At 39.7% G+C, this 13,528-nt stretch overlaps 1 protein-coding gene across 8 annotated transcripts in view; it reads left to right on the top strand.

Annotated features, from left to right (window-relative positions):
• The window catches only part of Celf2 (CUGBP Elav-like family member 2), an 842,569-nt gene that overhangs the window by 414,971 nt on the left and 414,070 nt on the right, over positions 1-13,528 (top strand). Inside the window, exon 1 of one of the 8 annotated variants that reach the window (XM_029547663.1) lies at positions 6,759-6,777. The exons of the other annotated variants lie outside the window; for them this stretch is intronic. Within the exon in view, the coding sequence (XP_029403523.1) occupies positions 6,773-6,777 (5 nt within the window). The 5' untranslated portion in view covers positions 6,759-6,772. Of the gene's footprint in view, positions 1-6,758; positions 6,778-13,528 lie in introns of those variants that run through there. 8 annotated transcript variants of the gene reach the window in all.

Genomic DNA, 13,528 nt, shown 5'->3' with positions numbered 1-13,528 from the left:
CTTTCTTTCTTTCTTTCTTTCTTTCTTTCTTTCTTCCTTCCTTCCTTCCTTCCTTCCTTTCTTTCTTTCTTTCTTTCTTTCTTTCTTTCTCTCTCTCTTTCATTCTTTTGACATCAGACTTAAGAAACAAATACATTGATCAGAAGAAAATTGAAGAGGATCTGCTCATCGCAGACAGAGTAGATGATGCCAGGGCAGAGAGCATTACCAGGAATAAAGAAAGGCATTTTGTAATTTATCAGTTTATGCAAAAACATAGTAATCTTATATTTTTGCCCATCTAATAAAGATTATAATAACTGATGGAAGAAATTAAAAACAAAAACCAGAAGCAATGAAGATTTCAGCAGTCACCTCCTCACAACTGATAGATCAACTAGGCAAAAAAATCAGCAGAAATATAAAACACTTAAGTAGTGCTTGAAAAAGCATGACCTGATTTACATTTATTGAACATTACACCCATCAACAAAAGATGCATTTCCTGCTAGTATATGTAGGCCACTTATCAAAAGAGATCACGCTGTGAGCTACAATAGATGTCTGAATAAAATTAGAAAATATTCCAATGACACAAAGTTTATAAATGGCAAGAAAAGTAATTAGATACTAGCATCAGGAAATCTCCAAATATCTAAAACATGTTTTTAAGAGTTATTTTATTTAAAATTGTGTGTGTGTGTGTGTGTGTGTGTGTGTGTGTGTGTGTGTGTGTGTGTTCATTTAAGTTGCAGGTACCTACAAATGCAGATAAGATCCCCTAGATCTGGAGTTACAGTGGTTGTATGCCACCCGATGTGGATGCTGGAAACCAAATTTGGGTTCTTTTCAACCTCCAACATAGTGTGCTTCTAACATGCTTCAATGACTCAAATAAATCAAATGGGAATTAGGATGTAACAAAACAGAATACAGTATATCAAAATTCATACTGTACCCCCAAATCAGCCTTATGAGAAAAATTTTAGCACTAAATCTCTACATTAAAAACAAAGAAATATCCCAGATCACTGACTTCAGCTTCTAATTAAGAAACATAAATAAATAAATAGATAGATAGATTGATAGATAGATAAGTAAATAAATAAAAGCTAATTAAACACAAAATGAGAGGAAGAAAGGCAACAATAAAGACCACAGTGCAATGAGAAACAAAAAAAAAAAATCAATGAAGCAAAAGCCTACTTCTTGGAGAAGATTAATAAAATTGGAAAAACTCTAGGGAGGCTGATTTGGGGAAAAAAGAGAAAACACAATTTATTAATATTAAAATGAAAGATTGTTAATGATGCTATAGGTATAAGTAGGCTAAACATGAATATTATGAGAGGCTTTATACCCACAAAGCTTTAATTAGAGATCATCAAGCCTTTTACACAAGTAAGTAGTTTAGGTTTTGGGTGTCACATATGGTATATGTCATTTTTTCAACCCTTAAAAATAAAAATAATCCTTGACTTTTAGATATTTGATTTTCCTGCCTTAGATGATATGAGTCAAATTATTGAGAGAAAAAAATATAAATCTCATTTAATAAGACATAGATAATTTGAACAACTTTATATCAATGTGGAGTTAAGTCTGAAAATTTTTCACAAAGGGAACTGCCATGCAGAGCACTTTGTTGATTAGTTGTATCAAACAGTTAAGGTAAAAATAATACCACGAATTCTCCTAGAAACCTTAATTATACAGAATACTTCCTCACTCATTTTATGAGACCAGCATCACCCTGTTGCCAACAAAAATACATGGAAATAAAAGTATAAGATCTACAACCATTGAGAACATGGATGTACAAATTCCAAACAAAACTTTAATTACTCAGTTTAGTAGGAGAAAAGGATGCTCTTGGTAGAAGGGTTAATAAGGAAAGACTCACTGACTTTCCCCTAAGATCAGACGCAAAACAGTGATAAGCATCCTATGTGAATATGTTCAACGTGCTGCTAGGAACTGTGCCCAGCATAGTCAGAAGAACGCAGTCCAAGATGCTTACATTGAAACAGAAGAAATTAAACTGTCTTGTTGTAGACAACATGGTTGTCTTGACAGAAACTTTGACAGAATCCTAAAAAAAAAGGGAAGCTACTCAAACCACTAAGTTAGTCATCTAAGTTGGAAAGATTCAGGATATGTTTATGTATCTGTATTGCTAAATTGCTAAACTAACAAAGGTATTAAGTTCTTAATAACACATCTGACCGAACAGGTAAAATCTATACACTGAACTTATAAAATACTGTAAAGATAAACTAAAGAAGAAATTAATATTTGGGGACCCTGGAGGTAGGGATCAGAAAACTCATTTTGCTGATGTAGCAACTTTTTCTAAGTGGATCTGTAAATTTAACAAACTAAATTCAAATTAATACATTTAAATCAGTTTATTAATCATAATCTCAGCAGAGTTTGGGGTCCTAGATGACTGATTTCCAACAAACATGCCAAAGAAATTCAATGGGGAAAGTAGATTTTTCAACATACTTCATTAGAACGATTGGGTGCCTATATGCAACTAAGTGTATTGACCCTTGCTCCTGTTAAGATGAATTCAAAATAATCACAGACTCAAATGTCAACCTTCAAGTTATAAAAGTTATAAACTGTGCATAGGAAAACGTAAAAGAAAATGTCTCATGATTTTTATATAGGCAAAGAATTCTCTAATGAGTTTATGTTCTGTGTGTATCTCTCTGTCTCTCTCTGTCTCTCTCTCTCTGTCTCTCTCTCTCTGTCTCTCTCTCTGTGTCTCTCTCTGTCTGTCTCTGTCTCTGTCTCTGTCTCTGTCTCTGTCTCTCTCTCTCTCTCTCTCTCTCTCTCTGTGTGTGTGTGTGTGTGTGTGTGTGTATGTGTGTGTGTGTGGTGTATTCATGGTGCAGGTACATCTTTGTGGATGATGGAGGTCAACATCAGGTGTCTTCAATGACCACTCTCCATCCTACTTTTTGGCTGGGTCTCTGACTGAACCTGGAGCTCATGGCCAGCAAGCTCTGGAATCCTTCTGTGTCTGCCAGGCCACAGGATTATAGGCAGGCACTGCTGTCCACGAATCTTTACACAGATACTGGGGATCTGAATCCATAGTATATGTCTTATTTACATAGCAAAGAGCTCCTAATACATCTCTAAAAACATGAGTCAAAACTAGTATACTCTACTTCATAAAAAAAAAATCCTCTTTGTGTATCATCAAAAGTAAAGTGAAAAGCAAGACACAGAGTTGTAGGAATTCCAATGTAGGGATCACTTTAAACACATGCACACAATCTGAAGCACTCACCAATAAGAAAATAAATCTTTTAATTGGGTGAAATATTGGATGAAGATAGACAAATATTACATACACACATTACAAATTTCTCAATATTATTAGTTAATTGAATGTACGGTGGGCTACTATCACTTGACTATTTGATGCATGGCTGAAATTAATTCCATTCCAAAGCATTCTGAAGGAAAGCATTGGAGTGCTATCGGCTCCTGTCACACTGCTGGTAAGAAGTAAAATGCTGTAGTCACTTAGAAACAGTTGGACGTTTCCTAGAAAGCTAAACACAGATACACCACTTGCTGGTGTGTTTATTCAAATCTACCTGTGGAAAAATCTTATTTCCCCTGAGTGCACACGTAGGTTCCTGCTTCTCCAAGGAAATAATGCAATAACATGAATGAAAATCATCATAGAAGTTTGATTTGTAATAGTAAGAGATAGAAATAACTCTCATGCCATCAAGAAGAGAAGGAACTCTTTAGACAATGGGGTGATGCCCAGAGAGTCAGGGTGCACTGTAGAGGAATTTCAAGAGTGACTGTGAGTAAGAAAAGCCAGACCATCCATATATATATATATATATATAATCATTAGACTCCATTTCAATGAAGTTCTAGACCTGGAAGCTAAGGCAAAGAGACAGGAAATGACCAGTAACAAGGGAGTGATAGGAGGAGGAGCTATGTTGGGGCAGATGGGAAAAGGTTTAAGAAGCTATACAGTTCACCAGGGATGGCAACAGGAGCTTCAGGCAGCTCACAGTATGTCTACAGTAAGGACGATATGATAATGATATCCATGTTTTTCTTTGATGTTGGGACCTTCGTCCATAGGATGTTACTGCCCACATTCAGGTCAAACCTCTCTGGAATGTCTCACAAACACTCCCAGAGGGTGTCTGCTAGGTGATTCTAAAGCCGGTTATGATTAACCAACATCATGGACTCTACAGAGTGTATAAGAGACACCGTGCCCTAGCTGGAGCCTGTGGATGCCCAGGACATGCTCACATGCCTGCAAACTCACTGGCAGTGCATTCGTGCCTGGCCTAGCTGACACACTGAGAGAGAGAGCATCTTGGTTCTGAGTGCCCTGGGATTCACAGCAGATGAGGGACACAATGACAAGTGGTTCTCAATAGAAGCCACTCCCCACTTCCTCAGGCTATTGCTGTCCATATTTAAAGGCAAATCGACCCACGGAATATCTTAATATGTAAATACCCTAAAACATATTATTCTGGGACATTCTTTTTACTACCCACCACACTTTGTAATTCTATCTTATTGGAATCTACATCATCTTTTGTAACCACCCCACGGACTGCAAAATGACCACAGTACGGTAGCTTTCAGCATTGCCTTATCTCCAGGCATGTAGATGGTTTCTGTTAGAGACAGAGCTATGTGATCCAGTGAACATATTCACTTTGGGATGATGTGAAACCAGGAACTCAAAGGAATGTTTTATTTCATACCTCACCCCGAGAAATATCATTTTATCCATCCTCTGGTCTTAAATTTCTTAACACATAGAGACCTTTTACTTAGAAAAAATATTTGTACCTTACCTATAATTCCAGAACTTAGAAAAGCTGAGGCAGGAAAATGGAGAACTTGAGGCCAGCCTGATCTACATATCAAGTCTTTTTCTCCAGTAAGGAAAGATAAGAAATGAATTTTGTGTGTGTGTGTGCCAAAGAAATAGTGAAAATATATGTTTGTAGGTTTCTATTTAACATTAGAAATGGAACTTTATGTTTAGTTCCCTCTTACGTTACTTTAAATGTAAAATTCTTAGAGACATTTCCAGATTGTCTAACTTTTGGTGTTTCTTAGGAATAAGTGGTTATGTTTTCTTTCTTCTCCTTGTTTTACTTGCATATCTTAGAGTTTAATATGCTTAGATTCTTACTCACTCAGTTCCTCTGAGCCTTGGTTTTCTCATGTAAACGATGACCATAATAATCTTGTGAGGAAGAAAAGATAAAATGTGGATAAGGTTCTGGGCAGAGGGATTCAAGCATAGCAAATGCATAGGTCTTTGTGGTTGGTATAGAATAAAAATGCATAATGAATATTATGGCAAATATGTGATTATAAACTACATCCAAGTCTTTTCCAGGATTTGTAAGATTGAGTATATTTGAGTAACATTAGTGTCTCAGTAGGTTAGTATCTTTGATACTAAAAGTCTGTCCTGTGGATGAGCTTGTTACCAGTCTACTCCATCACAGCCATCAGAGTGATGCATGGTCATCTCCTGGGCCATCTTAAGGTTGTAAAGGACCTTAAGAGGTGATTCATCATAACTGCTCATTCTCAGGATGCAGAGACTTTGACCAACCATCTGTTTCCCAGGTCTCCTGACTCAATTGGATAAGAAGTGGGTTATCCTTAATTCCCAGGGTCATAGTGTCAAATTATCTTGGATGTTCAAGTCAGTCATCCAGGTGATTAATTATCAGTTATTTTGAATATTGATGGCAAGGACCTTTAAAAAAAAGTTCTTTTAGGGAACTGCGCATATTCAACTTATTGGACCTTCACACCAACCATTCTTAGTTGACAGAACTATCTGAAGTGAACAAGTCCTCCCCTAGAATAATAAAGAAGCTAGAATGATCTGGAGTTGAGTTGTATTCAGGATTTATAGAAAAGTAGTATTTCACTGTTCCCAACTAACCGTATGTTAACATGTGTTCTGGGAGCCCCTAAAGCAAAGAAAACTCTGTCACAATCTCTGGGGATTTTGGCTTTACACTTCATACATATACAGCAAATAAACAGAGGTTGGTGTCTTAGAATCTATGAAGTATAGAACATGGCTGCCTGCAAAAAGCAGCTCATTTCCCAAATCTTTTTTTCAAAGACATATACACAATACACATACATGTACATACATGCATGTACACATAACATACACATTAATACATATCCATGTACATGCATGCATATACACATAATATACACACACATTCATACATATACATGCACAAAATACACATACATACACATGTATACACATGCAATACATACACACACTATGTGCCTGTACATATATGTGTGCATGCACATATACATGCAAACAGTAGAAACTTTTACCTTGCATCAGGGCCTAGAGATTTAAACACTGAAACCTTTCATTTGTACCAGTAATTCATATACAGCTATATGGGGTGAAAAAGGTTAATGATGGAATTTTTTAAAGTATGTTCCATTGACTATAAATGGCAGATCTGACAGTTAAAATGAAAATTGTTCCAGAGGAAACTTTAGTCAAACTAATTATTTGAGACGTTATAAGGATGTATAATTATATTCTTCACCTTTTAAAAAAAGTTTTATTACAAATGTGCTTTTAAAGAACAAGTAGAGAAATAAAAGCTGTAATTGTTCTTAATTATAGCTAACTGTAATTGCGCTCAATTGCAATATACTGAATATCACCAATGCCTAAAGAAATCCTGGCATGAGGCAGCGCGCCCACGTTCCTGAGATGAGGTATAGTTTTATGAATATTCTCTTATCTATAATTTAGCTCTTTTACTGTTGATTCCATTTTGGTTTGTTTTATTTTATTTCTTTATTTTAATGATTGTAGAGACATAATTGTCATCCCTGAATGTGCTGAAGGTTGTAGATTTCATCTGGGGTTGGTTCAAATTTCCCATTGCTGCAAAACAGGACATAATGGAGATAGTTCAATGAGAGGCTTGGACACAACCCACTGAGGCTGACACGCTGAATGCGTGCATTTGAATTTTCTGAGGTAATGTGAATGGTGCGCTTAATGTACCCAGCAGAGGCTCTAAGAAGCAACGTGGAAAAATTGGAGGCTCTAAAATAACATTAACTGTCCCTCTGCTAACCATGCTTTGAATAACACTCTTTCAAATAGGTAAAATTATCTTATTCATGAAAGGCCCTCTCTCTGTCTCTCTGTCTCTCTCTCTGCCTCTCTCTCTGTCTCTGCCTCTCTCTGTCTCTCTGTGTGTGTCTCTCTATCTCTCTGTCTCTCTTTGTTTTTCTCTCTGTGTCTCTCTCTGTCACTCTGTCTGTGTGTGTGTCTCTCTCCATCCCTCACTCCCTCCCTTTCTCCCTCCATTTCCTCTCTATATGTCACCACCTCTCTCATGTACACACCTTATGACTATTCTGTGTATTCACAAAGACTGGCCCTTGGTCCATGTCGCTCTCTGTAAAATGATAGTTGATAGGAACATCTTTTCCTCTTGTGACTATAGAAAAGTCGATTTAAAATTAACGCTTAGTATAAAAGAGAAGCTAGCTTTAACAAATCTTATTTGTTGTTGTTGTTGTTGCGTGTACATGTTTGTGTGTGCAAGCTTATGCCATGATATGCATGAGGAGGACAGAGAACAAATGTACGGAGTCATGTCTCTCCTTCTATCTTGATGTGGGCTCTGGGGTTGGAGCTCGGGCCAATGGGTTTGCATGACAAATGCCTTTGCCTACAGAGCCTTCTCACTGACTGAAAGAGAGGGCTTTTTGCACTAGGGAAAGAGAATGTTTTATTATCTAGTGGTTACTTCTCTGAAAAATAAAAAAGAAATAACAAGAACCAAACAAATAGGTTCTGTTGTTACATCAATGCAACCTTCATTTCTCCCTTTTTCTATGGCTGGCTACTAAGAGCTTTCTGCCCTGAGGTTAGAGTTAGTTATGATATAATTTCTGGACTTCTTTTTAAAGAAGGAAAAAAACAACACCTTTGAGCTCGATTTTTTTTTTTTCTTTTTGAACAGACTGTTGGTCAGGCCCAAGTTCAAGGAGGCCCTCTGAGGAACTCTCCCTGTGACAGAGGACACTGCAGGCCAAGCCTCAGGTGGCAGTGGTTTGTCCTTTATGTCGCAGTATTGGGTGGAGGCCCTAAGGGACATGATGACTCTGTTCCAGATTGTGGTCTTCAGAGACCCCACCCCCCAACCAGACAGGAGCATGAGACAACCCGGTGTTAATCTAGAGCATCTCACAGATGTAGGAGCCACCGTGGTCCATCTCTTCATTACTTGCATCATGTTGTTCCATCCCAGAAGCCCTCGGCCTGCTGTGCCTTCCCTCCTTCCCCTGTCTTGGGTTCCTTGGGTGCGTTCCACCCTCAGCAGCCTCTACCACACAGAAGTGGTGGTGGCCCCCACCTTGACCTTGGACTCTCCTTCGGGACAGTGGCTCTTACAGTTTAGATTCTTAGGAAAATGAGCATGTCTAAGGTGCAAGCACCCTTCCTCTAGGAAAAAGGAATTTGCTTTGCTAGTCATGACTTTGGTGGCAGCTAGTCCGCTGATCAAATCTTTCCGGGTTTGTTTCACCAAAACTTCCCTCCACAGAGGAGGGAGTTCCGTGGATTGGAGATACCATGGTGGCAGAGTCCTTGTCTAGCATATACAGACTCTCAGTTCAATTGCTAGGCACTTAGCTATTTAACATATCCACCCACCTGTCTATATGCACTTGTGGCTATGTCTTCCCCACCAGATATGGGGTCATTAGAAACCTTTTCTTCCTTCTCCCTCCTTCACTCTTTCCCTCCTTCCATCCTTCAGTCTTCTTCTCCCTCCCTCCCTCCCTCCCTCCGTGCTTCTCCCCACCCCCCCTTCTGTGGTTGCTTTTGTCAGTATGCTGTCACAGGAGTGAAAGAAGGAAGTAATCCACAGCCTTGTGTGTACTTTGTCTGGATTGAGTGTATGTGATTTTTGCATTTCCTTTTCCTCTCCAAGGGTGTAAGTTGGTAAATAAAACTCGGTGCACCATTTCCAAACTCAGCAACTGTCCTCCAGAGCTGGTAACATTTGCCACTGCTAACGTCTCTGTAAGTGCGTTTTAACGAGCAGGAATTGTTACCGATGGCCTATTCAGGTACTTATTATATCACATTATTTAACATGGTAGAATCAACTGAACATCAAGAGTACAGTGATTAATCCACCGAGCCAAGGATCCCTGGAGGTCTGCTGCACCCTCAACGCTCCTGGCAGTGCTGAAGACAGGCACTATGAATCCTAGGAGGATTCATAGGCCAGGTGTCAAAATGACATTTGTGAAAGAAAAGAAAACAGGAGCCCTTAAGACTACCTCAAAGTGACAGAAAGGACAGCCGTGCCATTTAAACAGTGGCCTCTTGCATGGGCCAGGAAGGCCAGATGGGCTCCTCGTGGCGGTGCTGATGAAGAGAAACCTCCGACAATTTGATTTTCAAGGCACTTGAGCCAAGCACACACAATAGCGGGCATTTGCAGTTGTGTCACAGAAAGAATACTAAAATACCATGAATAAGTCTTGAGCCAAGTAAAATCTTTAAACAGCATCTCTGCAGATGAAAATGAGTGGACAGAACATGAATTACGATTCTATTTTTCTTAATTGTATTGGTCCTTCTGACAATCAGAGCACATGCTTGCCTGCTCTCAGAGGCAAGACACTAGCTCCAAATCCTGCCCATTCCATTCTTCATGGGTCCTGGGGGATTTGGTAGACAGAAATCCAGGCTTCTACAGTGCCAACTTTCAACAGGACAGAGCCTGGAGCCTGTCTGGATATTGATCAGACAAGTCAATCCCAAAAGTGTTTTAGGTAACACAAAGGGAATGTTTGCTTTTAAGCTGAAAGTTGTAAAGAGTTTCACCCCACCCCCACTTTGTGCCCTGGCAGAGCTGGTGAAAGGCAGATGCCAGATGTATGTCTGTGACTGTGGCTGGCTCACTCTGCACTCTGACACACAGGAGGGGGTTGGTACCAACATCAGGTATCTCCTGGAAAAATCTGCAAGTGACTAGCTAAGTTCATGACAGGGTCTGGTCTCCTCTTGTCTTTGCCAGCATTTTTAATGTACACACCAAGTCAGCCGATAGGTTTTTGTTTGTTTTTAAATAGGTGCATTTTCAACTGTTTGCTTCCGGGGTGCATTTCCTACTGTTTGCTTCCGGGGTGCATTTCCTACTGTCTGCTTCGGGGTGCATTTTCTACTGTCTGCTTCGGGGTACATTTCCGACTGTCTGCTTCAGGGGGCATTTTCTACTGTCTGCTTCAAGGGTACTCCAAGAAGAGTCACTGACACAGGAAGGGGAAGCACTAGTGCACAGTAAAAAGATGAGCACAGGAAACAAGTGTGTGGTGGAAGAGGCTGTGTTTAAGGCATCCTCGCCTTTCCTGAGGTTTCTCTTCACAGAGGTCTACAAGAACCTCCCTACCTAAGACTGTATGTAGCTCCTCCCACTACTCCAGTTTTTACTTTCTCCCTACTTCCTCTTAATAACATCTACTATGTAAATAATGATAAATATTCCAATTTGCCCATTTCTTTCCCATCTAGAATATAACGTCTCTGTTAGTAAAATTTGTTGTTTGTTTGTTTGTTTTTGTGAGACAGAGCCTCCTATATCTCCAACTCACCTATACGTAGCTTTTGTACCTATATGTATCTAAATGTACCTATATGAACCTTTGAAACTACTGCCTTTACTTCCCGAGTGTTGGCACTTTAAACCTGTGCCATCATGCCAGGATTCATGTGATACTGGAGATGGTATCCAAGGCTTCATGCATGCTAGCCAAACACTCAACCAACTGAGCCACATCCCTAACCTTTCTTATTCACTGTGTTAGCACATAGCCAAGAATAGATGTGGTTATATATGATTTCATATGGGGGGGGGGGGAGGAAGAGGGAGAGACAGAGAACACTGTGGCTTCTACATACTGAACTGCATCATAAAGTGTCAGGCTCAAAATCACAATACCTGGGCTCATTTCTGATTCTAACTCTGTAACTGATGGACAATATTCTCTGTCTCATCTCACCCTAAGGATCCCATAGTTGAACAATAATCCCTATTTCATTAAGCCTATATTAGGTTTGTGTAAATAAACACCTAAAAGTGATCTAAAGCAGCAACTGGTTAGTTCAATAAAACCCCCAGCACATACGATCCGTTCACATGTATGTGTGGACACAGTAGCTAGCAGGTTTTACCATGTAATAAATGCTTATGTCTATGCAGCTGTATATATGTGCACATCCTAAGCATGTGAGTGAAAGTTGGGGAAGTTCAAAAGGTAATCAAAATAGAGAGAGAATTGAAAACAGAGGCGTGGCCAGAGGGAAAGGAAGGCAACCCCTGAGGACTGTTTGGGGTGGGGAGGGCTGCCAAACAGAAGAACCTGAATGTTTAGATTGTTTTGCGTTTCCTAGAGTTAAGGATCACCGGGTAAGGAAAAGTGACCTGCCCTGAGTCAATACACAGTTCGTAGTGATACCTCAAGCTAACTTCTTGCTTCTGCTTTATTTAGAAACAGATCTAAATGTAAAGGGTCCCAGTTTGTCTCAAGTTGAATGAAAAGGAATGAAAGGGGAAAAGGAAGGAAGGGAGGGAGGGAGGGAGGGAGGGAGGGAGGGGACAAAAGGGACAGAGGAAGGCAGAGAGGGGATGAAGGAAGAGAAAGCAAACAGTGAAGGGAAAAGGAAGGGAGGGAAAGAGATGTCTCTTTGATGATAAAGCTTTCACCATTAATTAAAATATAGTAAACCTTACTAAAATCTGGGACCAGTAAAATGTATTTTGCTATTTACAAAAGCAAGTCTTTGTACTTTGGGAAGACTCATAAGTCCCCTCAGAGACAAACATCCCAGTTCTGAAAAATATTTATCATGATGGCCCCAACTCACATGGGGACTCATGTCCTCGGCTTTATTTTGGCCAGCTACTTTTGGAAATTGGTAAGGTGTTCAGAGATAAATGGTGAACTCCTGCTTTGGTGTGTCCTAAACAAAGATCTTTTTGCACAGAAGGAGCAAAGATGGGAGATACTGAGGAAGCTCATTCCTTCAGACAGCCGACGAAGGCTTGGCACCACTGGCCAAATGCCACATATTTAAAACTGAACGATGTATTTATTTAAAGGACTGTGAATAACCCTGTCACACACCCAAACCGCTTGTCTGCTACTAAAAAGGACCTGTATTTTCTAGTCCTCTTCCTCCTTATAATAAAGTTGAGTTTCCACAGGACCTTCCTGTTTGCCTCAGAGCAAAAGGTCAGTCCTGGGTATAGAAGTCCTCATGAGGTCAAGCGTGTGGCCTAAAGCCCAAGAGGAACACCCATCACCTTTCACCTCACTATGCCTCTTACCCCCTGGGATGGTATTTTTCCTTGGAGTATATACTATTCCACTTTGTCATTTCTCTATTTACCACTTTCATTCAGTTTTAACATTTGGCTTCTTTGAGAAATCAAAGTAACTTGGAAATAATATGCAAGTAAAGGAAATTAATATGGTTAAATTCCAAATATTGCCCTACCTACAGCCATTTCTAGACCTGAGATGAAGAGGCTGGGATTATTCCCAAGCAGAAAGCATGGCATTCTTCTGCTACATTCACAGTTTTTAGGCCTTCAGTGTCCTACAAACCAAGTATTCAAATTTTTATGAGACGTGGCTGACTAACGAGAACTTGATTTTGTTGTGATAGTGTTGGAAATTGATAGGATCTGAGTTCACCTCTAGGAGACAAGCCTCCAGGCACACCTTTGAGCAATTATTGAAATTAGGTTAGTTTCTGGACATTCCTGAGAGAGATAATCTAAATTAGGTTGATCGACTTGAAGATCAACCCCAAAGGAGGAAGGCGCCATTCCCTAGGCTTGGGCCCTGGACTTCCCAGAGAGAGAGAGAGAAAGCTGAGCATCAGCATTCACTTCTCTCTGCTTCCCAGTTGTGCTGCAGCTTAACCAGCAGTGTCCAGTTTGTTCTTCCACAGCTTCCCCACTATGGTGCACAAGCCAAAATAGACCAGTTCCTGCGTAAATTGATTTTTTTTCAGGATATTTTTCTCATAGCAACAGGAAATACAACTAAGACACTTTTAACCGTGGGATATCAGAAAGTCCCCGTCACTTTGTACATAGCATATTAACTTTCCTTGGAGTGTAAGTACTTGGGAGGAAACACGGGACTGCGTTCATCTGGGTGAGGCACATGTATGAAACACTTGGTTTGTCAGATGAGTAAATATAAGAAAATAGAGATGATATATTGATTTGTTTAAGAAGCATGGACTTTTCCTGATTGGTTGATCTCAAAAATGCTGAGTCATTGGTCATTGCAGCTTCATACAATGGTTCTCCTTCCTGTGTTTGGCCAGTTTGTTTCTTCTTCTTCTTCTTCTTCTTCTTCTTCTTCTTCTTCTTCTTCTTCTTCTTCTTCTTCTTCTTCTTCTTCTTCTTCTTCTTCTTCT

The sequence above is a fragment of the Mus pahari genome, chromosome 16, assembly GCF_900095145.1.
Source record: "Mus pahari chromosome 16, PAHARI_EIJ_v1.1, whole genome shotgun sequence".
NCBI classification, from domain to species: domain Eukaryota; kingdom Metazoa; phylum Chordata; class Mammalia; order Rodentia; family Muridae; genus Mus; species Mus pahari.
Note: the sequence above shows the minus strand (reverse complement) of the source record. Positions and strands in the feature narration are given on the sequence as shown.